Source organism: Hyperoodon ampullatus (assembly GCF_949752795.1).
Source record: "Hyperoodon ampullatus genome assembly, chromosome: 1".
NCBI classification, from domain to species: domain Eukaryota; kingdom Metazoa; phylum Chordata; class Mammalia; order Artiodactyla; family Ziphiidae; genus Hyperoodon; species Hyperoodon ampullatus.
The window spans coordinates 89,968,095-89,994,821 of record NC_136914.1 but is presented as its reverse complement, the minus strand read 5'-3'; the positions used below and the strand labels follow the sequence as shown (position 1 = coordinate 89,994,821).

General features: G+C 39.2%; 2 protein-coding genes across 3 annotated transcripts in view; one reads left to right on the top strand and one right to left on the bottom strand.

The window, feature by feature from the left end:
* The window catches only part of CORIN (corin, serine peptidase), a 180,578-nt gene that overhangs the window by 108,457 nt on the left and 45,394 nt on the right, over positions 1 to 26,727 (top strand). For both annotated transcript variants that reach the window (XM_079713916.1, XM_079713915.1), the window contains 6 exons: positions 3,407 to 3,638; positions 6,773 to 6,918; positions 7,697 to 7,804; positions 15,601 to 15,714; positions 17,821 to 17,931; positions 19,021 to 19,150. In XM_079713916.1, coding sequence (XP_079570042.1) covers positions 3,407 to 3,638; positions 6,773 to 6,918; positions 7,697 to 7,804; positions 15,601 to 15,714; positions 17,821 to 17,931; positions 19,021 to 19,150 — 841 coding nt within the window. The remainder of the gene's footprint in view (positions 1 to 3,406; positions 3,639 to 6,772; positions 6,919 to 7,696; positions 7,805 to 15,600; positions 15,715 to 17,820; positions 17,932 to 19,020; positions 19,151 to 26,727) is intronic.
* Positions 10,208 to 10,585, bottom strand: LOC307059740 (large ribosomal subunit protein eL31-like; the record flags this gene model as incomplete). The annotated part of the gene is made up of 1 exon (XM_079713931.1): positions 10,208 to 10,585. The coding sequence occupies one exon, from the start codon at positions 10,583 to 10,585 to the stop codon at positions 10,208 to 10,210; it is 378 nt and encodes a 125-aa protein (XP_079570057.1).

Here is a 26,727-nt window from a genome sequence, read left to right as displayed (position 1 = left end):
TCAAGTCCCCAGATTCTTCAATAGTTAAACATTAAAGAAAAATAAAGAGATGGAGGGGAGGGGGAACATAGATAATATAAGAGACTTAAATCTGGTTTTCAAAAATGGTAGCCAAACTGTAGTATGTAGGATGTGGTGCACACTTATGTAATAAAGCTATGAAGAAGAGCAAGGAAGTGATGACTCTGAAACTCAGCATTTACTTTGTGGGGGAAGGAGAAGGTCGACGTAAGACGGGATATGGAAGGGTACGTGGGATGTCTGGCAGAGTTCAATTGCTTGACCTGGGTAGTAGTTATAAGGGTGTTCACCTTATGTTAGCTCTTCAAATTCTAAAAAATAAATAATAATAAAGAGAGCTTTAAAGTTTTGACACAAAGATGAATCTCAGATATATATGCCAATGGATGTTGGAAATGACATTTTCTCATGTAAACGACCATCAATCTAATACATGATTTCCATTGGCTTCAGGTATTGCATCATGATAAAGATGTAACATCGTTTAGTTAACAGTCCTTCCTTTAGGTTGAATTGATCAGATATTGTTTCAGACTTTGAAAGGTGGGCTATCATTGAGACTCCATCAGGATCTTTTTTTCTACAGATATTTATTAAACCTCATCTATCCTCAGGACGCCATGTCAGGCACTGCCTCAAGCTCACACTGAATTATACAGCCCTGCAACAGCTAAACGTCCCCACATGTTTGTGACGTGATCGCCCTCTAGTGGCTAATGTCAATCAGGCTTGTCAGTGAGTCTACTGCTTAAGATATAAAAGTTTATTGATACCATAAGTCGTAGAATTTGAGGTTGCCAGATACTTGAAAGTTTCTCTTGCTTAGCACTTTGTGAAGAATGCCTTTATGAAGGAAACAAAACAACCTCACCGCATTCAGTAAAGATCTCAGAATAATACATGATCATAACTTAATCCTTTCATCTCCCTTGACTCTGAGACACTTAAAACCTATATCTTATCCTAAATCAAAATCGATACATCCCACATATCAAAAGAGAGAAAAGTTATGCATGTGATATGCCTATTAGTCATCTCAAGGAAACAAACTGATAAAAAGTTAGAACTTGATAGGGTAGTTGAGGAAGAGAGAGAAAGAAAAGACATCTACAGGGAAAAAAAGACTGCATCAAAATATGTGTGAATGATCCCATTTTTGTAAAATTTTAAGTATATTAAAGAAATTAAGAAAAATATAGAGTGTGAGCTGCCTCTACTGATTTGTAAGATGGTTGTGACAGGTAATCAAGCAACAAAAGCAAGCTGAAGAGGAAACCCATCTTTTGGCATTGAGGGAAGTTAAGAGAGAGGGAGGTGGGGAGATGAAGAGCTTTTCCTGTAGGTGTCTTTGTATTGTTTTCATTGTTATAAGGAATATGAATTTTTTGTGTATAATCTGAACTCAGAACATTTCAGTGTTTCTCCTTTTTCACAAATCAAAGAAGTGGTAAGCTGAACCAACCCCATACCTCCTCTGTCTCTTTTTCTTCTCTCCACCCTGTAGGCATCCTCAGGATTATGCCAGCTTTAGTGTTACTTCTTCCTCAATAAACTGAGAGTCTTACATACTTGGTCCGTGAGATTTTTCAGTCTGGCCATTTTCAGGCTCCTTATCAGCATAATCTCTGCAAAGCCCTCAGACTCTTTAAATTAAGAAATAGTCCCAGAGCTGTTTTAATATTTCCCTGCAGTCCTTATTGCTAATCTGTTTGCCTGCATACCATTTCCTAGTCAAATAATTAAATTTAATTTGAATAATTACTCTTAATAAGGCATGAAATCTCTGGTGGACCTGACCTGATTCTGCCAAGACACTCCCTTGATTTCCCCTCTCCTCTGGGAATGAAGCACATCCACCGCAGACAGAGAGGGGACAGAGAGCCTTTCCACCGCATTCCCCCACACCTGCCCAAACCCCGCTTATCCTGGGAAGGCTTCCCAAGCTGCTCCTATCCACTCTGTCTCTCCGGGCTCTAGCATTTTGTTCAGTCCCACTAGCCTAGCTTGTTCATGTTATACCACAGCTACCTGCATGTGTCTTTCTTCCTCTGGAGACTTAGAGTGCTTCAATGGCAGGGACTCTATTTTTCATTATTTTCATTATTTTTACATTTTACATTTTTAAAGGATAGTTTCTGATGCCTCCCCCCCTCCTTTCCTTCCTTAATTCTCACACTATGATTGGTGCAGACTTTGAGATCAAGAAATAAGTTCTCCAGGGAACTATATTCAATATCTTGTAATAAACTATAATGGAAAAGAATCTGAAAAGAATTAATTTTATATATATATATGTGTGTGTGTTTATGAATCGCTTTGCTGTACACCAAAAACTAACACAACATTGTAAATCAACTATACTTCAATTAAAAAAAAGAAATGAGGTCTCATTTCACAAAACTCTCAAATTGTATGGGGAAGGCAAGTAAGTAAAGAATAGAGCAGAGGGCAATGAGTGCGTGGCATGCACACCTTGGAGATGCTCTGGAGCTCAGCGGAGACTCCTACGAGGAGTGGAAGGGGAAGAGTGGTTGGCCAGAAAGCCTTCCTGGAAGAGGGGTTTGTGCTGAGTGCTGCAGAACAAGGAGAAATTAGCTTAGTGGGGAGGATGGGGAAGGATGATTCCAATCAGCAGTTGCCCTATGTACCTGGCAGCTAGAACCATGATTGCATTTGAGGGGTGATTACAAGTGTGTGAAGGAAAGAAGGGGATAAAAGCTAACAGGACCCACAAAGGACGCATGCAATTCTTAAAATGTCTGGTGTCGCCGAGGAAATATTGCTGGTGAGATAGTCATGGGTCATGAGGCTGGAAAGTTAGGCTGTGATTTGGAGTGTGAAATAGCCTTGGATGCCAAGCTAAAGGGTTAGGGGTTATCTCATTGGCAATGGATATCTAATGGATCTCAGCCTCCTCTTGACCTGAAGTTGTATAGCCTTATACACTGATCAACAATAAAACGTATAGAAAAAAGTCATCTAATTGCCTATTTAGCCAAATTCATTGATTTTTTTAAATGGCTATGAAGGTGGTGGGGAATACACTAGTTTAGAAGTAATGGATAAATCAGAAGACAAATTAAAGTGAGTAAAAGGAATCAGATAAGTGGAGCCGAGGGAAAAAAAATGAGAAAGACTTTCTGAAACATGCATTCTGGACAGTGTGCTAGCAGCTCCATATACAGAAATGAATCTTGGTTTGTCAAGACACTTCATTAACCACACTATTTACCTCTTGATGGCAATCTCATATACTACTTACATCTAGTCTTAGCTACTTCCAAGAAAGAGGGTAAGATAGACTTTAATTTTGTAAGTTTTTAAGAAATTGTTTTACATGTGAAATTTAAAAATATATGTATCTGTATGTGTGTTTTTTTGTTAGGTCAGTGTGAACCAATTACGTTGGAACTCTGCATGAATTTGCCCTACAACCATACAAATTATCCAAATTACCTCGGCCACAGGACTCAAAAGGAAGCATCCATCAGCTGGGAGTCTTCTCTTTTCCCTGCACTTGTTCAAACCAACTGTTACAAATACCTCATGTTCTTTGCTTGCACCATCTTGGTACCGAAGTGTGACAAGAATACAAGCCAGCGTATCCCCCCTTGCAGGTAATACAGTGGGGTCTCCCCCAGGCATCCTCATTTTCCCTCAAGGAGAACCAAGGGAATGAAGACATAGTTTGAGTTTAGACAAAGTACATACTTTGCCAACAAGTCCTGCATTTAACAAATTACCTATTTAAAAGTAAAGAAGTAGGAATTCTAAAATGAATATCTGAGTAAGAATTCATCAGTGAAATACCAAACAAGAGAGATATGAGCTGCCTTTGATAATAATTCATGGACTTTAATCAAATAAAATCACAAGTGTTTCATTTTGTTGGATCAGGAAGCAGCTTTTAAAATGTGTCAGCAGTAGGGGTGTGTCTGCCTGTTTCTCTGGCAATGTTGATGTATTTTAAATGCTGCCTTCTGATAACATCAAAAGTTAGGAGACATTACACAAAGAGTGGGCTGAAGGAGTCATCACACCAAACTCACAGGATGGACGGGGGATGGACATTGCTGTTTTTCTGCCTGGTTAGATGAAATACAGGACGGTTTTTCAAGAGTGTGGCTTGAACTTAGGATATGAGTGATGCCCTACGGGTTAAGATTATTACTCTGGTATCCACCTCCTGATTCAAATCCTGGCTCTTCTGTAGCTGCTTGTAGCCTGAGACAGGTTCCTCAGTCTCTCCCAGCCTCAGTTTCTTTACCTGTAAGATCAGGATAATGGTGGTGGTTGGGTTGGGTTGTTGTGAGATTAGATGAATGTACATAAATGTAAAGTGCTGTGCATTGATTGTAAGCCCAGAATAAACAAAGCTCTGATGTTAGGACAGGAGGACAACTAACTGCTTTGTGGCAGTTTGGTCCCTCTTCTATGCTGTGTGTTCAGGGTTATAGTCAGAGAATGTGCATGTACAGGGTGGCTGTCACAGAGGTGAGGGCTGCTTTTCTCAGGGCTGTTTTCCATCAAGGGGTGAATACACAGATGTGCCTGCCTAAATGTGAGTGGTAACTATGGAAACCATATGTTGGGATCAGAAGTCACTCAGAGCTTTAAGAAAAAGCAAGAATATCAATACAGTGGACAGATGGGAAAACAGTAAATTATATGCCAAATATCAAATGGATGACAAGATAGGGCCATCTATAGAGTTGGGACAGGAAGCAATAAAGTTTAAAAATGATTTGGGGGAACTAAACAAATTATACAAATAGAGTATAATTTAATGTTGGCTGTGCAAACATAATTCTGAACATTTCTATTAAATGCCTTTTAAAGTATCACTAATAAAACATCTGCCAGTTTTATGTTAACAAGTTACTTATAAATCTTATTCTACTTTTCCTAAGCAAGGTCGATGATAGTGAATAATTACTTTCAGTAGTACTTAACAAATTCTTGTATTTGACTTTCTTTTCATATGTGTATAAGAATTTCCCTATTGCAGTGTTCTCTGGAACACATTTATATCCACATATGATTGATAATTTTAGGACTTAGGTTTCATATTAAAATGCCTAAGATAATACTGATCCTGAAATACTATTCAATAACCATTTTTGAATAAATGTTTAGAATAAACATTTTGAATCAAGTGTTGAACTTCTAGACACTTTAGTTTTGTTTCTTAGGTTTACACATACATGTACATCTTTCATTTTCAGTGGCTATCAAAGTGAGTTTTACATTCTGATATTTGTAAGAAAAAATTTTGGATTATGACAAGAATAATATACTGATATGCTCATGGGGTAACACATAAGTCCTTTTGCCAAGCTTGGTTATTGATCTTAAAATTCAGTTTTTAAGCTATGAGTTGGAAAAAAAAACTAACATTCTTGAGCACTTAACATGTGCTGAATACTTTAGGGTAGTTCTCATCCTCAAAATAACCTTTTAGGACTGCTGTCTCTATGGCTGAGCACCACACAGATTATTATAACAGGTGTGCCATGGAGTTGTAGTCCCACATATTGTATTTCCATTTTATAGGAAAAAAAAAGTGGTAGAGTCAGGCACTACCTGACTTCCATCTAAATTAGGTATCATTTGGTTAATTTAAAATATCAGCAGCAATTGAGTTATATACATTTTTATATTAATCTGCAACAAAACTATTCAGTCCAACAGAGAGTTACTAAACCCTGTTGAGCTTCCCATTTTCGCAAACCTAATATGGGAATGCCATGGCTTTGTCTTTGCCCCAAATTCCTAGGCTAAACCAGCATCAAGTTATGCTCTATCTTAACTTAAATCTAGACAGACTTAAATCTAGACAGAGCCTTTTCTGAAATGTCTCCATTCAATTGCTAACCATTCCTTACCTGTTAAAATTACCTTAGTGGTTTAAAGTTTGAAACTTTTAAGAAATGAGAATGTATTTAAAGGGAAATAAAAAATTTGCCTAGGAACTTATTTTCATTATGTCTACTTTAAAAAAAAGTTCGTAACTAATTTCTTGGTAATATATTGAGGCAAACTGTTTTTTTCTTTCCCCGTAGGAAGTAAAGCCATCTTCTCTGAGACATGCTGATACCTCAATTTTAAAATATTCTGGTACAAATGAGATAATACACATAAAAGCACCTAGTACAATGCTTAGTGTGTCTTTTCTTTAACAAAGACCAACAAACTTCATTTTTACCAACTTGAGCTCAACATAGATGGGTTTGGTGTAAGCTGAAGTAATAATGCCTTAGGTAAGCCAGGTTGGCACAGGAAATGGCTCACATCACAGGGCACCACAGGGGGCTGAGGCTGAGGGTGTTGTATAGATTCCATGACCTTTGGTGGCAGACTGTCCAAGTGATTTTGGGGGCTTCCCTGATTAAAACAAAAAACACTGGAGTGTGTCTGCCTGAAAGACAAGAGAAAATGAGAAAGGCAAACTGGAGGAGGGAATCCGTGTTCTGGGAACATCTCTATTTCTATTTCTGCAATGGAGTTTCTTTTGGTGAAAGTATGTTTCTGGAATGTATCCCCCTAGTAGCGATATTACTCAATTTGGTTTCCCAAATATCTGTTATGTATATGTGCATTCATATATATACATTGGTGTGCACACACACTGCATACACACACCACATATACACGCCAACCCATAGCCATACAGAATTAAAACCCTACATAGAGGCCTAACATCAGGTGTAGCTGTTTCTGCTTGTAATATTTTGTCTTTCTCGCTTTTTAGAGCTCTGTGTGAGCATTCCAAAGAACGCTGTGAGTCTGTTCTTGGGATTGTGGGCCTACAGTGGCCAGAAGACACAGATTGCAATCAATTTCCAGAGGAAAATTCAGACAGTCAAACCTGTCTAATGCCTGATGACGATGTGGAAGGTTAATTTTTAAATTAATTACAATGGGGTACCTAACATGGATGAATATATCAGCTACTTTTAGAAGTTTCTCTGTTGTTATTGTTTGTATTTAGTTACCAGTAGAAAGGCTGCATAGGTGGTGAATCTATAAACTTGATTACATTGAAGAATTTGATATCCATCTGTTAGACATTGTCTTCATTTAAAAAATAAATTGCAGAGATGACTTTAATTCTCTCGGTATTTATTTTAAACACGCTTAACTCACAGAGTCCATTATATATGGATGCTGCTTTTATACTAGGGGCCCTGTAGGTAATGGTGAAGATCAAGCCTTGGTTCCTTCAAGTGCAAAGCATTCAGAGACCTTGGCAATGTAGGATAATCAAGTAGAGAAATGGAATCAAGGACCTGCCCACTAGGTGGAAAGATTAGGATGGGAAACAATATGACACATTAAAGGAAAGCCAGCTGGGTAGTTGGGAACATTGACTTCATAGGACATTTCAGCCTCCAGCAATTGTTAGGCTGTCCATTCGGAAAGAGAGTTAATTGCTGGAAAGCATAAAGACACAAAACAGCTGATCTGAAGAGGTGATGTCAAGGATGAAGGAAAAAGATGCTGATAGGCAGACAGAAGAAAGCCAAGTAAACTTTGACCATTTCAGCTTTGTGAAGGACCATCCTTATGTTCAGTGATAACTTCTCCACAACATCCCACATGTAAATGGATAAATTAGCTGATGGTTCTGGGTTTTCTGTCTGTTGACAGTAATATGGCCCACTGCTTTTAACAGAATGCTCACCTAGTCACTTCAAGTGCAGCTCAGGACGGTGTGTTCTGGCTTCCAGAAGATGTGATGGCCAGGCTGACTGTGATGATGATAGTGATGAAGAAAACTGTGGTATGTATGTGAGATGGCACTTTTCTTGAATGTACACTAATAACTGGTTAGGATAAGGGATTGTGTTAAAATATGTCCATTGTTTACTGATGGTTGTAAGTAGTGACCAGGATTGAATGCTAAGGCATTTACTTCTTAAATTATCAAATGGCAAAACATGAATTATACGTGTTTTTCCTGTTAATTCCATTGATTTTCCCTAAATTACACTTCTGTTTATAACCTTGATGACATATGTGCAAACTCTTAGTAAAAGAAGAAGCTCTTCACAAATGTAAGAGATTATTTTTATTGAGAGATTCTAAAGCAGTGTCATCTGTTTTAAGGTCAGAATAATAGTGTCCTTGCCTATAATTCCCATATTCTTAAATAGGCATCTAGATACACAAAGACAGAGTGCAGGCTCTAAAATTCAAATTTAATTGGGATTTATCTTCATGCCCTCTCTGATTTTTGTCTCTGTCAGCAAAGGATAAAACTCTTCCTGACATTTCTGCCTTTGAACTCCAAAATCACCAATAGAAAGGCCAGAAATGCCAATGGCAATTTAAGTGGCGCTAATTCCCATTTTATTTCCCTGCAAACCTTTGTACTTGTAACCTCAAAATGTGTCAGGTAATAGAAAACAGACAGTGCTCTTTACTAAGCAACATTTTAGAGTAAAGTAAAATGATTGAAGGGCTACCCAAAGAATAATTTGGTTATGATTATTATCTTGTTCTGCTTAAAAAACCTGACGCTTTTTCCCATTGAAAGCACATGAGGCAATGCATCTTTTGAAATCATTTTATTCTTTTGGCCTTTGAGGGATGAAATATTGCCTTGCTTCCCAAAATGAGTTTTCCATAGTAGACATTGCCCTTCTGGTCCAGATAAAATGTCACAAGCAATCAACTGAAATCCTATCAGCTACTATAAATATGGATAAGTGCATCTTCTAGAAAATTAGAACTGTCAGAATGATGGTAATTTTGTTAGGGAGGAACATACAGTGTTTTGAGAAGCTACTGTTGTTTGTTTGTGGTCTGTATGTAAAGAAATAAATCAAAACTCATTGAATATCCCTTATATAAATGATTTATTAAGAATCTATTGGGGGCTTCCCTGGTGGCGCAGTGGTTGAGAGTCCGCCTGCCGATGCAGGGGACACGGGTTCGTGCCCCGGGTGGGAAGATCCCACATGCCGCGGAGCGGCTGGGCCCGTGAGCCATGGCTGCTGAGCCTGTGCGTCCGGAGCCTGTGCTCCGCAACGGGAGAGGCCACAACAGTGAGAGGCCCACGTATCGCAAAAAAAAAAAAAAAATCTATTGGATTTTTTCACTACACTATGGCTTTGATGGGTTATGGTATTCTGAGATGCAAATTAAAATAGATTACTTTAGATTGTCCAAAGAGGTTACATGATACTTCCTTGGGTGGCTAGGCTGAAATTTGCAGTGGGGGAATTTGAGAAATGTAAAAGCTTAGTCTCAAAGAGTCTTATGAAGATTAAATGGTCTGAGTTCTAGAGTATATTCTGTAAAAAAGAAATTTAAAGCACTATAGGGTACAAATGATCCTAAAATGTCAGGTTTCTAGTTAAGTAATGAGTTTTTGTCAGTACTTTAATCTCACAATGAAAGGCTCATGAGAACTATCGAGTAAATTGTCTAATCTCTATAAAACACTCAAAAGACTGACGATGTTATTGAGAGTTCTGGTTAAGGAAAGTTAAAAGTCAGTAATAAATTAATACATTTGGAACATTAATTGCCCCAACAGTATTAATCTATGAGAGAACTCTCATTAAGTTTTCCAAAGCAACTGGGCCACGTGCACGCGTTTGAATGGGCATGTCCCATGCTCTGGGAGAACACAGCAGTTAAAATCAAATGAAGAAGTCACGCAGTAGAGGAAGGCCCAACAGAAGACTACTGGGAAATCCTCGGATTCCCATTTTGCCTATTTGCTCAGTTTGTCCCTCTGTTTCCATGGGTGTGGATAGGCATACCATCTGGTCATGCAAACACCAGCTCCAGCAAAGCTGGGTTTCACTCCAAGCTTCCTGTCTTTCTGATTTATTCCATCCATTGTGGAGTGGAATGCACTTAAATGCTTGGGCTTTACTGAGTAATGTAACTATTAACTATTCACTTTCACACATCTGCAGCTCCTCCAAAATTTTAACAACAGTATTGGGTTTTCCCCTCAAAACAGTACTTCTTTAATTTAGTTATAAAATAATTGATGTGTTGGAAATTCACGCTGTTTCTCTGACACTTCTGCAGCAGGAAAACATGGAGGTCAAAGCACACCATTTGTAAATACACTTTTAAAATACATGCGTTAAACATTTAGCAGTAAGTAGTGTTTGTTTGTTTGTTTGTTTTTGGCAGTTCTATAACCTTATTGGACAATCAACAGTTAGTTCTCATCCACATTAACTGTCTGCAGATTTTTGAAAGTGGCGAGAGGTGGATAGGTAACCAACGTATAGAGCTTGTTTGGTGAATCTTCATCTTCATTACGTTTTCTGGGCAACTGCACATGGATATGGTATGGGACATTCCTTATTCCATTGGCCCAGACAGATTTGTTGAGCCTGGTGTCAATGCATACATCTGGAAATCTCATCTCCTTCATGGCAAATATCCGGATTTCTTTGAGTGCCCTAGGGGTGCGCTTCTTGAAACCCACTGCATGGATGCACTTGTGAATGTTGACAGTGTTTTCTCTGGTCACCACCTCACTGATGGCGGACCAGCCCTTCTTCTTCTTGCTTCCCTTCTTTGCGGGAGCCATCCTGCTGGGCTGGGAGTAATGTTGTTCTGAAGTGTCTCCTGCTCTTGTGGTAAATTTTTGTGGTTGAAGTTGTACTGATTGTATAATTGTTAGGGTAAACAACAGTCGGAAGTATTGTCATTATTAGAAATGTTTTCAGCAAGTGTTTGGAAGAATTATGTAAACATGAACATATCATTCCAGAATTGCTTCATGGGAAAGAAGTCTAAAAGATAGGAGTGATTTACAGAGTCAGTACTACGTCAGTACAGAAGCACTTCCTTGTCTTAAAGTGATAGTTTGTCATTAATTGAACATCTACTGTGTAGATGAAGCTGGCTGTAGATCTAGCAACTGGATGAAAGAAGCTTATTTTCAATCTAACATTTACCAAGCATTGATATCTAAGCAATGGAGAAAAAGGTGCAGATCTGGGCAGAGAAATGAACAAGAGGGCATAAAGGAAAGGTGAGCTAAAGAAAATAACAATGAGATTATATTTCTGAGCTTTGCCTTCATGCTATAGATATGAGTTTGTGAGACTGAAGTTAGCTTTTGCTAGGCCTATGTCCACAATTGGATGAGCTATACCAGCAGGAACAAGGTGGTACCTGGTCTGTGATGGGAGCAGCGAGTCTTCTCAATGGGTCAGTTAAATGAGAATATAGCTCAAACAGTTTTTTTTTATATCTACTGGAGAAATAAAACCCTTCATTACATGAATATAACATCACAATTACTAATTGATCACTCTTCTACATAAAAGGGTATACAACATACAGAGAAAGATAGACAACAATACAAATTCGAGTGTCATTAAGGACCTTTCTGTTTATCTTCAAATAATTAAAAACCATTTCATCATCTATCTTCGATCTCCTCTTGGGTGATAGATAAAATGCAGTAAAATCTTTCTTTATAACCTGAACCTCTTCTTGGAGTCAAAACCCCTTTAGGCTGTGTTTAAAGCCTCTGGCTCTGATATTTATAGGTTTTACAGCTTGATTTTAACAGTTTTCCAAAAGACTTTTTTTCCCTGTTTGGACTCCTTAATAGTATTTGTGTATTTCTCATAGAGAAGGACTTTACTGTGTGTGTGTGTTTTTTTTTTAAATACTCCAGAGAGCCAGTCTCCATGCCTTCATGTCTCTTTGTCCCTTTGCTTGTGGAAGAGAATGATTTCCTGCTCTGTGACTAGAAGACAGAGTGAGGGTCATTGTGTTCATCTCATGTCGCATACCCACAAATGTGCTTTCAGAAGGAGTTTTCGGATTGATCTCTGATCACATTTAATCCTTCATGCTAAGGAAGAGACATTCTCCTTCCCTTTAGATATTTTGCTACTTGGCTAACTCTTTGCTATCTCATTTGGTGTCTTGGGCAGGCAGCCTGGAATGGTAGAGTGGTCTCTGTAGACCTAGACTTGGATTTAAATCCAGACTCAGCACTTAGAGGCTGTGTGACTTTTGGCCATTCACTTAACTTCTTTGGGCCTCAGTTTTCTCACCTGTAACATTTAGAGAAGAGCACTTTATCCCGCACAGCTTGGAATGCTTATAACATGCCTTACTCAGTCCTCAGAGCCCACCTGCCATAGTGCTAAGAAATCCAGGAGGCAAGTCCCCTTACAGGTCACCTCAGGAATCTCCCTTGAGGGAAGGAGTCCTGTCTAGCTTGGCATTATCTCTGACAGACCAAGGTCTTATTTATGGCAGAGGAGGGCAGACTGGCATGTCACGTCCAAAGCACAGGCTGGGCAGAGTCCCTGATTCACACAGTGAACATGGGAATCCGGGTGGAACCTTGTCCTTGAGGTAGTGCTTGTTTTGGTGGTGGATGTCCCCATCTCCAGGATTACGGTCACTGAGGGTGGCTCCCACCCTGCAATTTAAAGCCCTTTCAAAGTCTTCATCCTGCCTCTTCACAGGGTACTGAGACAGCACGTCTTGAAGCGGATGATGTGAAGATGGCACCCCGAAAAGGGGTGTGACTAAGGAATTGGGAGGTCCCCTGGGGCTTTCTGGTCAAAGATGGGAGCTCTGTGACTTGTGCTGGTGTTGTTGCCCCTGACGGTTAGGCCCAGAGTTCAGAGAGGGAGGCAGCTCCTTTGTTCGGGCTGCTACCACGGATGCTGCAGCTGTTCTTTGAGATCTGGGCTCCATGGCGCAGGGTCACAGGCTCTGGAGGGGCCGTCACACCTGCCAGGCCTGAACCTCACTTCTCAGCTCCCTTGATTTGCTCTGAGGTCGCATCCACAGCCACTGGGGCAGCTGCTGGCCGAAGACGAGCAGCTCTACCCTGACAACACTTTATTTGATGTAGCTCAAGTTAGCAGCCCTGATGAGTGGACCCACTTACTCTGTACTGGCATCACTGAAAGCTTCTTAGAGTTCAAGAAGCATCTGCTTTGAGGTGCTTTGCCTTCTTCACCTATCATGACAACTGTTTTGATAGAGAAAATAGGTGCCCCGGTTCAGGTGGGATCTGCCTCTGACAGGGAAGCCTGCTTCGCAGAGATTTTGTGAAACTGAGAGAGAAAGTGAAGAACCCAGCAGAACGCCTAGCGCACTTAGGGTTGACACACCATTCTGCTTTGCCCAGTACTGAGGGGGGTTTCTTGGAAGCAGGGACGTTTAGTGCTCAAACCTGCAAAGTCCCAGGCAAACTGGGATGAGTTGGTCACTTTAGCAATACACGGTGGCCTCTGTGAGTGGGCGTAGCCATTACGTCTGTACGGGGGGAGGTGGCAGTTATTCTGACATCAACAATTATTTGGTTTCATAACCTACAGCTGCATTAAATATCCCATCCTATCCATACCTAGTTTTAATTTTTAATGGAGTCATAGCCTTTTCCTTTTAAAGCATACACTTAAAGCATAATTACACCAAAAATGTCACTTTAAAGAGAGAATGATTTTTTCACAAAATCATAATGGTATCTTCCATGTGACTCATGTCTTGACCTTTTCATCCTACTTCATTTATGTTCATCATAACTCCACCAAGGAGGCATTAGGCCACGCAAACTTTTATTAGAAAAGAGAAGATACAGAAGGGAAATTACTGCCTGTAGAGTACTCATTTTTTCTTTATAGCAACCCTTTGTAGCAGGCGTTATTATTACTGTTTTAGAGATATGGAAACTGAGGTCCAGAGAAATTAAGTAACTTATCCAAGGTCATACAGCTAATGAGATTAGAGCTAAGGTTCAAATCCAGATGTCTGACTCTAAGCTTTGTTTCCTTTGCTCTTACCCCTAATGCATACTGAGGACAGCAACTAAAGGCTTGCACCTGCTTCCCTACTGGATCTTTATAAGGCTGGAGCAATCTATTTATTTTCTCTAAATCTCAGTTTCTTTACTTAGAAAATGGTGATTGTAATTCTGGCATTGTGGTATTACTGTAAGAATTAAAACTAATATCTAGAAGGTGGATTTATAGTGGATAATAAATGTTATCTTTTATTATGACCATCTGTGAGCATACAGGTCTTATGTCCCAGTAGGTCGACTTTTGTGATCTTTATCATTTCATTCCAAGTGTCCACATTCTTCTCTGTACTCTTAGGAATGTACCTCGTGAACAGTCAGAAAGACTCATGCTGTTTTCTCTCATCATCTACTAGCAAGTGATGTGGTTTGTGATGAGTCTCCTTGCCAGAACATGCCAGATGATGTCTGTATTCTTGGTTAGCTGAAAACTCCAGATTATATTCCTATGAGTTCCTAGAATGGATGTCCCTGGGCCTAAAACCATTCTAGATGGTCAGCTAGTGAAGGACTCTCACTATTTATTTCCTACAGTTTTGCAGTCACATACTCTACTGCTGTCCTATATTTTTGAATGGTGAAACACTTAAAATCTAATTTTATCCCATAGTAAAAATTTCTCTTCTGGGGACTTATTTTGATAACTTTTCAATGAGATTTTTTTGTAAAGCAGATTATTTTCTCATAAGGGACTCCAAGAAACCTGAGTCAATCATCTATGAAATTTCTCTGAATGATTTGTACCAGATCAGATGAGAAATAGCATCTCTAAAGAAACCCCTTATTTCATCACTGCTTGGCACTTCATTCACCTTACACTAAATTACCTTTCCCTGGGAATGAGAGACTTTTCGTTCCTTACATGAAATGAAGTTCCATTTAAGATTCACGTGTATCGAGGTCCTGCTGAGGGCTAGCTGCTGTTCCAGGCAGGGGGGTCCAGGATGCTCAAAGATGAATACGTGTGGTCTCTTCCTTCTCACCCCTCACAGCCTGCTGAGGGTCATGGATCCAACTGGTGGTGAGGATCCAGCATGGTGAGGGTCTAGAACACATCAGACCCTTGGCATGTTTTAGTGGACGTATAAATGCGCTGCCTGTGAAGCAGATGACATTAAGTTCATTTTAAGAGCTTGTTATTTTATAGACAAATTACAGTTCAAGCTTATAGTCCTGGTCTTAGGCAAATTATGTTATTTTCTCATGTTAACTGATAAAGTTTCTAACCTGAGATTTCTGGCTACTTTACTGAAGTAATGGCTCTTGAGCTAGTTTTGCAGATATTTGGCATATAGGCGGAGCCTCTTTTGCTAAACACACAGATGGCCTCGCCATTAGTTGATTGAAATTACATTTTAAGATAATATGCATTTAGATCGCTAGGTTTTGGCATACTTGCTTAAAAGCGTTAACTCATCATTTTATAGATGAGTCTTATGTGTTGGCAAATAGGCTTAAAAAGCAAAAGGAACAGCTAAAGATGAACGTTAAAGTACAGTTGCTTTTTCATTTTTTTTTTTTCGATTTCCCATATGTCACTTTTGATCTTCTCCTGGGAGAGCTGTACTATTTATAATGCAGTTTGGAGATTACCAAGCATTTCTTCTTTCAAAATCACATTTTCCATGGTATACAGGAGTCAAAACTCATTAAGAAAAAAGAAATCATACCTTTATATTGTAATTTTTTTACATTGCTTGATCAAAGCCATTGTTATTTTCACCTTCACATCTATTGCAAATAACCTTTCCTTCTGTCTTCAGGATGTATAGAGAGAGATCTTTGGGAATGTCCATCTAACAAACAATGTTTGAAGCACACAGTCATCTGTGATGGGTTCCCAGACTGCCCTGATAACATGGATGAAAAAAATTGCTGTAAGTCCTTACTGTGAATTTGTGAATGTGATGTTTTATTTTAAACACTAATTACCTCTCATTTTGAATGTAAGTGAGAAATTTGGAAATATGTATCAAAAGCTTTTTGTATTTTCAGACCTTTTGATTAAAACTCCACTTGTAAAAATATATGCCAAGAATACAATCAAATGTGTAAAATATATGCATAATGATATTAGTCTAGCATGATTTATAACATGGAAAAAATTAAACCACCCCAAATATCCAAAAATAGGGGGAACATAAAATACAACCATAAAATGAAATAATATGCAAACATTAAAAATTAAATTAGAAGGATAATTTCTCGTAGGTTCATTACATATCATTAGATGAATAAAACAAAACATAAAGAATTATGTGTACTATTGTGCTGAGTTTTGAAAATACATATAACCACATAGAAAAAGATCAGAAGGGCATAATAAAAAGTTTACAATTGTAATCCCTGAATGGTGGAATTATTAAGTTTTTGTGCTTTTCTGTCTTTTCTACATATTCTGAATGAATGGCCAGTAGTTTTAGAATCAGAAAAAAAACCTCCTAAGATGCGTTACCTACTAGTAACAGAAAGCCCAACTCAAACAGACTTAAACAATGAAGACATTTTATTCTTTTATTACCCTATGTATTGCATATGCCTTATATTATCATATAAAAAATCAAGTGTAGGGCCAGATGCAGGAGTTCAGCACCTCTTCCAGGATTCTTTAGATTTGCTTGACCTCTGGCTGGCTCCTACCAGAGTCCAAAGATGGCTGCCTCCTACCAGAGTCCAAAGATGGCTGCCAAGAGCACCTGGGGTGCCATGCTTCCCTGGTCATAGCCACTAGGAAGGAGAGAGAACCTCACCTTCATCTCTGGAACATAACTTAGGGCTTCACTCAGATTGGCCAACTTTGAGCTGGGTCCCAGCTAGCAGTCAGCTATCTTTGTGTGGATTCCAAAAAACACCACCTAAACAGCTGAATTGAAAAAAAGAAGCATCTTTAGGGAGAACCAATTAGAAAAAGATGTTGTTTCCTTCAGGCTAGGACACATGGCCTGGACAGCAGGGTTTGGGCAGGAACTACCTTGGAAATCACAACCTACAAAACCATAGGCCAAGACCCTGATCTCAGGTCCCATCTTTACTCCTAGACTAATAACTATACTCAGAGAAAAAAAATTGTAGTCAGAAAAATGCCATGTCTTGCTTAAATGAATCACAATCTTGCCATGGATCAGGGGCTTGTGTGCAGACCTGAATAAATTCATGTTCCCTTAAAAAAGGAGGACATGGTGGGTGGGGAAGGGGGGTGGGATGAATTAGGAGGTTGGGATTGACGTAGATACACTACCATGTGTAAAATAGATAGCTAGCAGGAACCCACTGTAGAGCACAGGGAGATCAGCTTGGTGCCCTGTGGTGACCTGGATGGAGGTGGGCATGGGAGGGAGGTCCAAGAGGAAGGGGATGTATGTATACATATAGCTGATTCGCTCCATTGTACAGCAGAAACTAACACAATATTGTAAAGCAACTATACCCCAATAAAAAATACATTTTTTTAAAGGGAGGAAGAAAAGCAATAGATGCTAGGTAGGCAATCAAGGAGTTTTGCCATAGTTTTTAAAAACCCAAGAGAGAATTAGTGTGTGACTCTGAGAGTCATTTAATACTAGAGATTAAAAAAAATAAAATTACCCATAAATGTGGACAGAGCTGGTTTTCATCCTAGGGTGACTTCAGTCCGCTCATGCCCAGTACTCTGCTCTCACCACATCAGATTCTAGCCCTGTGTTCTAATCTTTGGTATTTCTGCTGCTCTGGGTACCACGTCTTCAGTCCTGTAGTTAGAACTAGAGAATCTCATCACTTGGAGACAGTAGTTCTGTTTAAATGCTTGCTGTTTGTATGGATGGACCTCTCAGAAATGAGATTTTATGAGTTCTGCTCTTCGGTCTTGACACCTGTTTGGAGACCTCGGTGACCACATTTTGTCTTCCTTAGATGCTCCTGCTGGCAAACCATGATGTGCCTGTTAGTGATAATCACATTCATTCCTAAAATATATGTCTCCTTACTTCTTGTTCCCTTGCCAGCATTTTGCCAAGATGATGAGCTAGAATGTGCAAACCACGAGTGTGTGTCACGTGACCGGTGGTGTGATGGCGAAGCCGACTGCATAGACAGTTCCGACGAATGGGACTGTGGTGAGCTGCTTGTTTCTGCCATCTGCTCTATGCTCTGATGCCTGGCAGCCATTTAAGCTAAATGAATCCTAACTGGTTTCACAGATCTTACTAAGTTCATGTGTTCTGGTTTACTATTATAAAAGCTGCCAGTGGTGATTTGTACATGTTATTTCCAACTCACAGAACACTTCCCCACAAGTTACTTCTCTGTTTGAAATGTCTATCTTATATGTAAAAACATTTGGGTTCAAATTGTTTTGACGATATAACTTTTCATTTGAATATAATTTTAAAAAAACTATTATCACCCATAATAAATTATCGATAGTCAGTCATTCTTGTATCATTGACACCTCCTGGAAGAGGATACTCAAGTGGTCTTCCATCTTCCCTGTACTCTCGCTCCACATCCAGATGAGACTTCTATCTACTCCCTTACATGGACAGGACTTAAAGGCATCTCTCACCAGTATCCCAATGTTGCAGTTTACCATCTTGAGTTTGGTTCATTCTATCGTCCCACACTCATCCCTCTTTCCATTCCCTTGGCTCTTATTTCAGTCCTTTGCATCATCTGGCCAAATCACGGTTATGATGTATATTGTCATTAATTGTGCAGTGTTTCCACAAACAATCTATGGTGTATGAAGTACAGAGGATGCTCTTTGATAAAAGAGGAATTAGTGCATATGCCAAATTAATCAGAAATTAACACATCCCTCTCACACACTTGCATTCTCACAGGCTTTCTTGAAACAATTTGAATGAAGTTACAACTAGCTCCTTCTAATTATGCAAGTCCTTGGGTAAGCTCATGGGAATGGGACCTGCCTGTGGCTGTCTTGTAACTCATAATGAAAAGTTAAGAACTGCCTTCTCTTTCATCAGAGTCTCTAGTTCTTGGAGGGCAGAGAACACATCCAATTCATTTTTCCATCCCCCGCCACACGGCAATCAGTGATTGGCACAGGGTAAGAACTCACCAAATGGTTCTTAGCTAAAAGAAATAAAAATGAATGTCTGCAAGTAAAGCAAAAGTATGTTATCATTTGGTGTCATGAGAAGAAATGTTTTAAATTAGGGTTTCCCCCCCTTTTTTCCCCTCAGTGACCCTCTCTGCACATGTGAACTCCTCGTCATTCCTGACCGCTCACAGATCTGCCATGGAACACCACGTGTGTGCGGATGGCTGGCAGGAGACGCTGAGTCAGCTGGCCTGCAAGCAGATGGGTTTAGGGTAAGGTCAGTAGTTTGTAGCCCTGATGAATTTCTCAGAGGGCTTCACGGAACTTGGCAATAATATCTTCCTTATGAATGCAGAGTGAGTTAATGCTCTCAAACCTAGCCCTCCAAAGCATGGGACATGGATCAGGTGAAAGGACTGTATTTGATTACAGGCACCTGCTCTCAAGAGTGCGGGTTTCTGAAAACCTACTTTGATAAAGCCTCTAAAAGTAAATGAAGTCATTGTATTTTAAGGACTTCTGAAATGAAATGCTTTTATTACTTAAAAAAGCATTAAGATGGTTTCCTCTGAGGAAACTGGATGGGAAAATCTTGCGATTTCTGCCCCCCCAAGAGGTTATTGAAAATTCCTTTTTAAGTAACATAAATCTTTTTAATAAGTTGAGAAATAGAACTTGAAGTTGCTGGTATTTCAATTTACCCTGTGTAATGTAGGAAATGTAAATTACGAAAGAGTTCACCATTTTTGCTTCTTAGAATGAAAAGCCACTCACTCTGGCTTTGATACAAACACACTGAAATCAATACATTTAAAGTTGGATTCTTGGTGCAGGGTTTTCTTTTCTAGTTCTATTGGGGTCGGAAAACAATAATTGAAAGGTCTTAGAATATATATGTGAGTGCGTGTGTGTTTATATATATAAACACACACATATATTTTTTTCTTTCACCAATGATGGATGTGAGATTTGGGGGAAATATAGAAATGATAGAAATAAAAGATAAAGGATTTATAAAATTCTAGAATAAAAAATTGAGTAAATGTCACTTCCCAGGATTCCACTAAACAAACTTGAAATAATTTTACATTAATGAGCCATCCGATTATGGGATAGCAACTGGCAGCCCATTTTTGTTATCCCAGTTTGAAGAATTATGTAAATACCAGCATCTTTAGCCCATTTTTCCCATGTAAAGTCCCACATCTTTGGAAAATTGAGTAACTGATGATATAATAAGAGAGTTTTAAACTTTGCCAGAGTGGGAAAATTATATTTGCCAAGATCGATTAAGTTATACTTTATTTTCACCACTTCCTTATTGTGTTTAAATGAAAGGGGATATGACTGTGATCAGACATAGATTAAAAGCTTTTTGAAGGAGCTTTGCTTTCCTCTCACCAGACACAAGGTTATTTCTTTTTCTTGTCTTTTTTTGCATCTCACTCTATTTCTTTTTATTTATTATATATTTTTTAACATCTTTATTGGACTATAATTGCTTTACAATGGTGTGTTAGTTTCTGCTGTATAACAAAGTGAATCAGCTATACATATACATATATCCCCATATCCCCTCCCTCTTGCGTCTCCCTCCCACCCTCCCTATCCCACCCCTCTAGGTGGTCACAAAGCACTGAGCTGATCTCCCTGTGCTATGCGGCTGCTTCCCACTAGCTATCTATTTTACATTTGGTAGTATATATATGTCCATGCCACTCTCTCACTTCGTCCCAGCTTACCCTTCCCCCTCCCCGTGTCCCCCTCCTCAAGTCCATTCTCTACGTCTGCATCTTTATTCCTGTCCTGCCCCTAGGTTCATCAGAACCATTTTTTTTTGTAGATTCCATATATATATGTTGGTATATGGTATTTGTTTTTCTCTTTCTGACTTACTTCACTCTGTATGACAGACTCTAGGTCCATCCACCTCACTACAAATAACTCAATTTCATTTCTTTTTATGGCTGAATAATATTCCATTGTATATATGTGCCATATCTTCTTTATCCATTCATCTGTCGATGGACACTTAGGTTGCTTCCATGTCCTGGCTATTGTAAATAGTGCTGCAGTGAACACTGTGGTACATGACCCTTTTTGAATTATGGTTTTCTCAGGGTATATGCCCAGTAGTGGGATTGCTGGGTCCTATGGTAGTTCTACTTTTAGTTTTTTCAGGAACCTCCGTACTGTTCTCCATAGTGGCTGTACCAATTTACATTCCCAATAAGGTTATTTCTTAATAAGAAAACTTGATTATGTAATGACAGATAACTCCACTGAGAGTTCTGAAGGAGCGTCGGAACTACAAAGATTTTATAACCAGAAAATTCTTTTGACAAAAGCCACCTTGTTCTGTTGCAAATGGAATGAATTATGTTTAAAATATCTACTTTATATTTCTTCTAATTTTTTGAATATTGGACTTAAATTTTTTATTGTGGTAAAATGCATGACATAAAACTCACCATTTTAACCATTTTAAAGTGTACAATTCAGTGGCATTTAGTATATTCATAATGTTGTGCAACCATCACCATTATCTGACTTAGTTCACTAAGCATAATGTTTTCATGCATCCATGTATCAGTACTTTATTTCTGCTTATGGCTGAATAATATTCCATTGTGTGGATACACCATATTTTTAAATCTATTCATCCATTAATGAATTCCTCCATTTTAGTGGTCTCTACCTTTGGCTACTGTGTGCATATTGGATTTTTAAAAAAATCTCTTTGCTCCATTTCTTTAACATAGTGGGAAAATGTCATTGCAATATCTTGGGTATTTAAAATCTAAGATAGACGTTTAGATTTTTTAAAGATAACTTTATTTCATAGGAGGGCTAGGAAAATTTGAGAGAGCAGTATGGTTGGAAAACCATAACTGTTATTTGACTGAGTTAATGGGTAAGAAGTGATTCACCTTCGAAGTAAATGAGTACAAAAGGTAACCTTAGTGTTTTTGTACTTTTGGATTGCCTGCAAGTTTACTCTTCAGTTTATGTGGGTGGCTCATGAATTGACAGAGATCTGGAGAACCAGGCTGGGGCAGGAACACAGAAAATGGGCAAGACGAGGCCAAATTCCTGCTGTGGCAATGGGATGCTTAGGACCTGCTGTCACCACTGTCCCTGGAGACCAGTTGCTGTGCTGCAGACTCACAGTTCTGCCTCTGGTGCCTCAAATTAACTCTAAGTAACCCTGCACCTTTGAGTCATTTCTTCCACATTCAAAGTCCCTAATAGGAGTGTCTCTTTGGCCATGGCTAGACATTGACCTACACTCCAGCTGCCAGAGGGAGGGGAGAGGGATGAGTTGTCCTCTTTTAGCTTCTGGAGTGGAGTGTCCACTCCATGGGCCTGCCTTGATACTGTCAAACATACTCTGCGTCCAAAACTTGAAGTTTAAAAAACAACCCCAACTAATTCTATTCAGTATCTTCCTCCTCGTTTTTTGAGCATCAGCTTGTGGGTCTTGTACAGGAGTAGGCACTGTGTGGAGGGTGCACAGGTGAATAACATCATCAAAGAGCTTATAACGTGGTGGGGAAGACATATTATCTTGATACTATAATATAAATTCATTAAATCATTCATTCATTCAGTAAACATTTAAGAGAAAAGCACTGTCGTATAGTATCCAAAACGAACATACCTTAACTCCAAATAGATCACTCAGCTACTTCAGGGGGTATATTTTGTAGCTAGTTTGTTTAAAATGCAGATCTACACCAAATTACGTGTTTTGCAGGGATTCTACCGAGATGCTTTCATGATAGAAGCAGTTGATTAAAAACACCTGCACTTAGAGTTTTTTAGACCTAAATCATGCTTTCCATGTCTAACAGCAGAAATGCTAGGCTCTCAACTAAGTGCTTGTCCAAATGAGAGGATTCAGAGTTCTTTTCTGAATCTGAAAACATTTACGCCCATCTGCAGGTATCTCTAGAGTTCACCCCAGCTGGAAACATGATGATGATTTGATTAGACAAGGGTATAAATCAAGCCCCTAAATTCTCATGACGGTATATTGACTTTGCTACCTGCGTGTCCAGTATCAGAAACATATGGGCATTTATTTAATCAACAGTACAAATCAGAATTTAGGCTGCCCTCTAATACTTGCCAAATGCTCAGTTGAGACATCTGGTATTTGAGGAAGTTGGTCTAAGGGAATGTGATTCTCTGTGTCTCTTGGCCTCATAAGCTTATCTCTATAAAAGTTAGATCATCTGGAAATAGGCTGTACTATTTTGGCAAAAATTCCTTTGTAGAGTTAGTTGCAATTTTATTTTATGCCCTAATCTTTTAGAGTTTGTCAACAGAAGAAACATCCTTCCAAAGAATGTTTCTGTGTCTTAGGCAAAACCACAAAGACAGTTATCTATTATATTACCTAATAGTCCCTGATATAAGGATTTACATTGTAATTTTTCCTAACATGTACTCCCAGGACAAAGTTTCTAACTTCACATTTCATTTGTCATGTAAGAACTATTTAATCCAGGATGGTTTCCTTATTGATTGATTGACTTCCATGATGCTTGGAGACAGATTCAGTCCTCTGTAGTAGTCAGTCTAGCCCAGGTTGCTGGTCCTTTACATATAAACCATGGAAAGGAAGTTCAAAACCTTGTAGTTGTTTTTTTAAAAATTAAGATATAATTCAGATACCATAAAATTCACTGTTTAAAAGTGTACAGGGCTTCCCTGGTGGCGCAGTGGTTGAGAGTCCACCTGCCGATGCAGGGGACACGGGTTTGTGCCCCGGTCCGGGAAGATCCCACATGCCACGGAGCGGCTGGGCCCATGAGCCATGGCCGCTGAGCCTGTGCGTCCGGAGCCTGTGCTCCTCAATGGGAGAGGCCACAGCAGTGAGAGGACCGCGTACCGCCAAAAAAAAAAAAAAAAAGTGTACAATTCAGTTGTTTTTAGTATGGTCACAAAATAGTTGTAATCATCATCACTGTCTAATTCCAGAACATTTTCATCACTCAAAAAAGAAACCCCATGCTCATTAGCAGTCACTCTCCATTCCTCCTTCCCTTCAGCCCTTAAAATATACTAATTTACTTCCTGTCTCTATAGATTTGCCTATTGTGCACGTTTCACATATAGAATCATGCAAAATATTTTTTGTCTGACTTCTTTCACTTAGTAAAATGCTTTTAAGGTTCATCCATGTTGTACTATGTATCAGTAGGCCATTCCTGTTTAAGACTGAATAATATTCTATTGTGTAGATAGAGCCACATTTTGATTATCCATTCATCATTTGATGGCCATTTTGGTTGTTTCCACTTTTTAGCTCTTATTAATAATGCTGCTATGAACATTCATGTACAAGTTTTTGTGTGAACATATGTTTTCATTTCTCTTGGGTGTATACTTAAGACTAGAATTACTGGGTCAAGTGGTAACTCTATGTTTAACTTTTTGAATGACTGCCAAACTGTTTTCCAAAGAGGCCACACCACTTTATACTCTACCAGCAATGCATGAGAGTTCCAATTTCTCCATCTCCTCACCAACACTTGTTCTTGTTCATATTTTTGATGGTCTGCATTCAATGTATTCAGAAATGATATTGTTCATTTTTTGATCTGGGTGACCAAGAGAGGGAATATATAGAGAGAAGATAAGAAGATCAAGGACTGAGCCCTAACATTAGGGGATCAGAGAAGAGAAGCAGCAAGCCAAAGGAGATGAAAAAGAACAACTAATGCAGTAGGAGTATGTGGTATCCTGAAAGACAATTGAAGAAAGCATATAAAGGAAGAAGTGAGGGTCAGTTCTATCAAATGCTGCTGAGAAGTAAAATGAGGACTGAAAATGACTATTGGTTTCAGCAATGTGCATGTCATTGATGTGAGCAGTTTCAGTAGAGTGAGGGGGCAAATACCTAAGAGATAGTAGGAAGAGAGAAAAGACAGTAAGTGTAGAACTCTTTGGGGAAATTTTGCCAAAAAGAGAAGCAAAGAAGGATGAGCAGTGACTGGTGAAGGAAATAGGGTTAGGAGATTTTTGGTCCCTCCGTTTCCCTAAAAGCTCTCACTATCCCATGACTGAATTTCTAATAGAGCCCTACCTGCTGTAATACAGACATCATGTTCAATTGCTATAGACTGAGTGTTCATGTCCCCCCCAAATTCATATGTGAAATCCTAACCCCCAGTGTGAAGGTATTAAGCAGCAGGGCCTTTAAGAGGTGATTGGGACGTGAGAATGGAGCCCTCAAGAATGGGATTAGTAACTTATACAAGAGACTGCACAGAGTTTCCTCTCACCTTTCATCATGTGATGACATAGCAAGAAGATGGCTGTCTGTGACTGAGGAAATGGGCCTTCACCAGACACCAAATCTACTATTACCTTGACCTTGGACTTCCAGCCTCTGGAACTATGGGAAATAAATCCCTGTTGTTTATAAGCCACCCAGTCTATGGTAATTTGTTATAGAGGCCTGAATGGACTAAGGCAGAAATAAATCATTTTCTGTCAAAGGTCTTTTTTCATTTGACATTTTTTTTTAACCAAATACGTTTCCCAACTGGCAGGCCTGCTGTAAACTAGCTCATCTTTCTTCAACTTCATATCCTTGTACGTGCTCCTCCTCTCTTTCTGTACTGTCTGGTCTTTTATCTGTGCTCTGTGGATACACATTCCTTCCTGCTTCTGCCTCTGTGTCCATAGGTGCATTGTTTTTACATTCCCTATCCAAATTCTTCAGGGCCTCACTCAAGGCTCATGACTTCTGTGAAGACTTTCTCATCTCCTTGACCTCTTGGCCCTGAATTTCCTGTGGTACTTAAAAATCAGTACTACACGATATCCCTCTTAATTCTACAATGCTGTATATCATTTGTGTGTGTGTGTATATATACATATATATATATATTATTTTTCTTTTTTTTTTTTGGCGGTACACGGGCCTCTCACTGTTGTGGCCTCTCCTGTTGCGGAGCACAGGCTCCGGACGCGCAGGCTCAGTGGCCATGGTTCATGGGCCCAGCCGCTCCGCAGCATGTGGGATCTTCCCGGACCGGGGCACGAACCCGCGTCCCCTGCATCAGCAGGCGGACTCTCAACCACTGTGCCACCAGGGAAGCCCTGTTTTTCACTTTTTGAAAAGTCGTGTAGTAATAAGTACCTGCTTGTCGTATTCTAAGTAGACGTCAGCTGAAGCAAATCCACGAAGTGTTGTTTTCTTTCACATGCAACTTCCTAGCTTCTCTGGCAGACATGTGGTTTGGGCATGGGAAATTAATTTCTTAACACATTCCCAAGAAGCTGCTAGTTAAATGAGTGCCTGGATGAGAAGAAAATCATGAAGTCCAATGTGTGAGTGTAGTATTCTCTGGAACATGCTGTTCTGAGGTAAGGAAGGAGAAGAATTTTCCTGAAAAAGTGCTACATCCTAAAGGGAGAGGGAATATTTTTTAAGGTCTACCATGAGACCACTAGGTATGAGGCTTTCATAAGCAAGAGCAAGGTGAGTCTACCAGTTGTCCTAAAAGCATTTCCACATGATCACTATCAGCAAGCTCTGCCAAGAATTCGGATTATTTGTTAGCAAACTGAATCTCAAACTGTGTCAGTTGGGTTAATGAATAATTTATGAAAGTAAATGGAAACTTCTCAGTGGTGTAGGGAAATTCACCGTTATTAACTGGAATAAAACTATGCTAGATCCTGGATTAAGCACATTTTTTTTTACTCTCTTACATTCCATTTTGTGATAAAAATGTTCACCATTAAAAAATAGATTCACATCAGGATTTATAAAACCAAAGATGGTTTCCATGAGTTCTCCAGAATTGTCAAAACACACCTTTCCACCAAA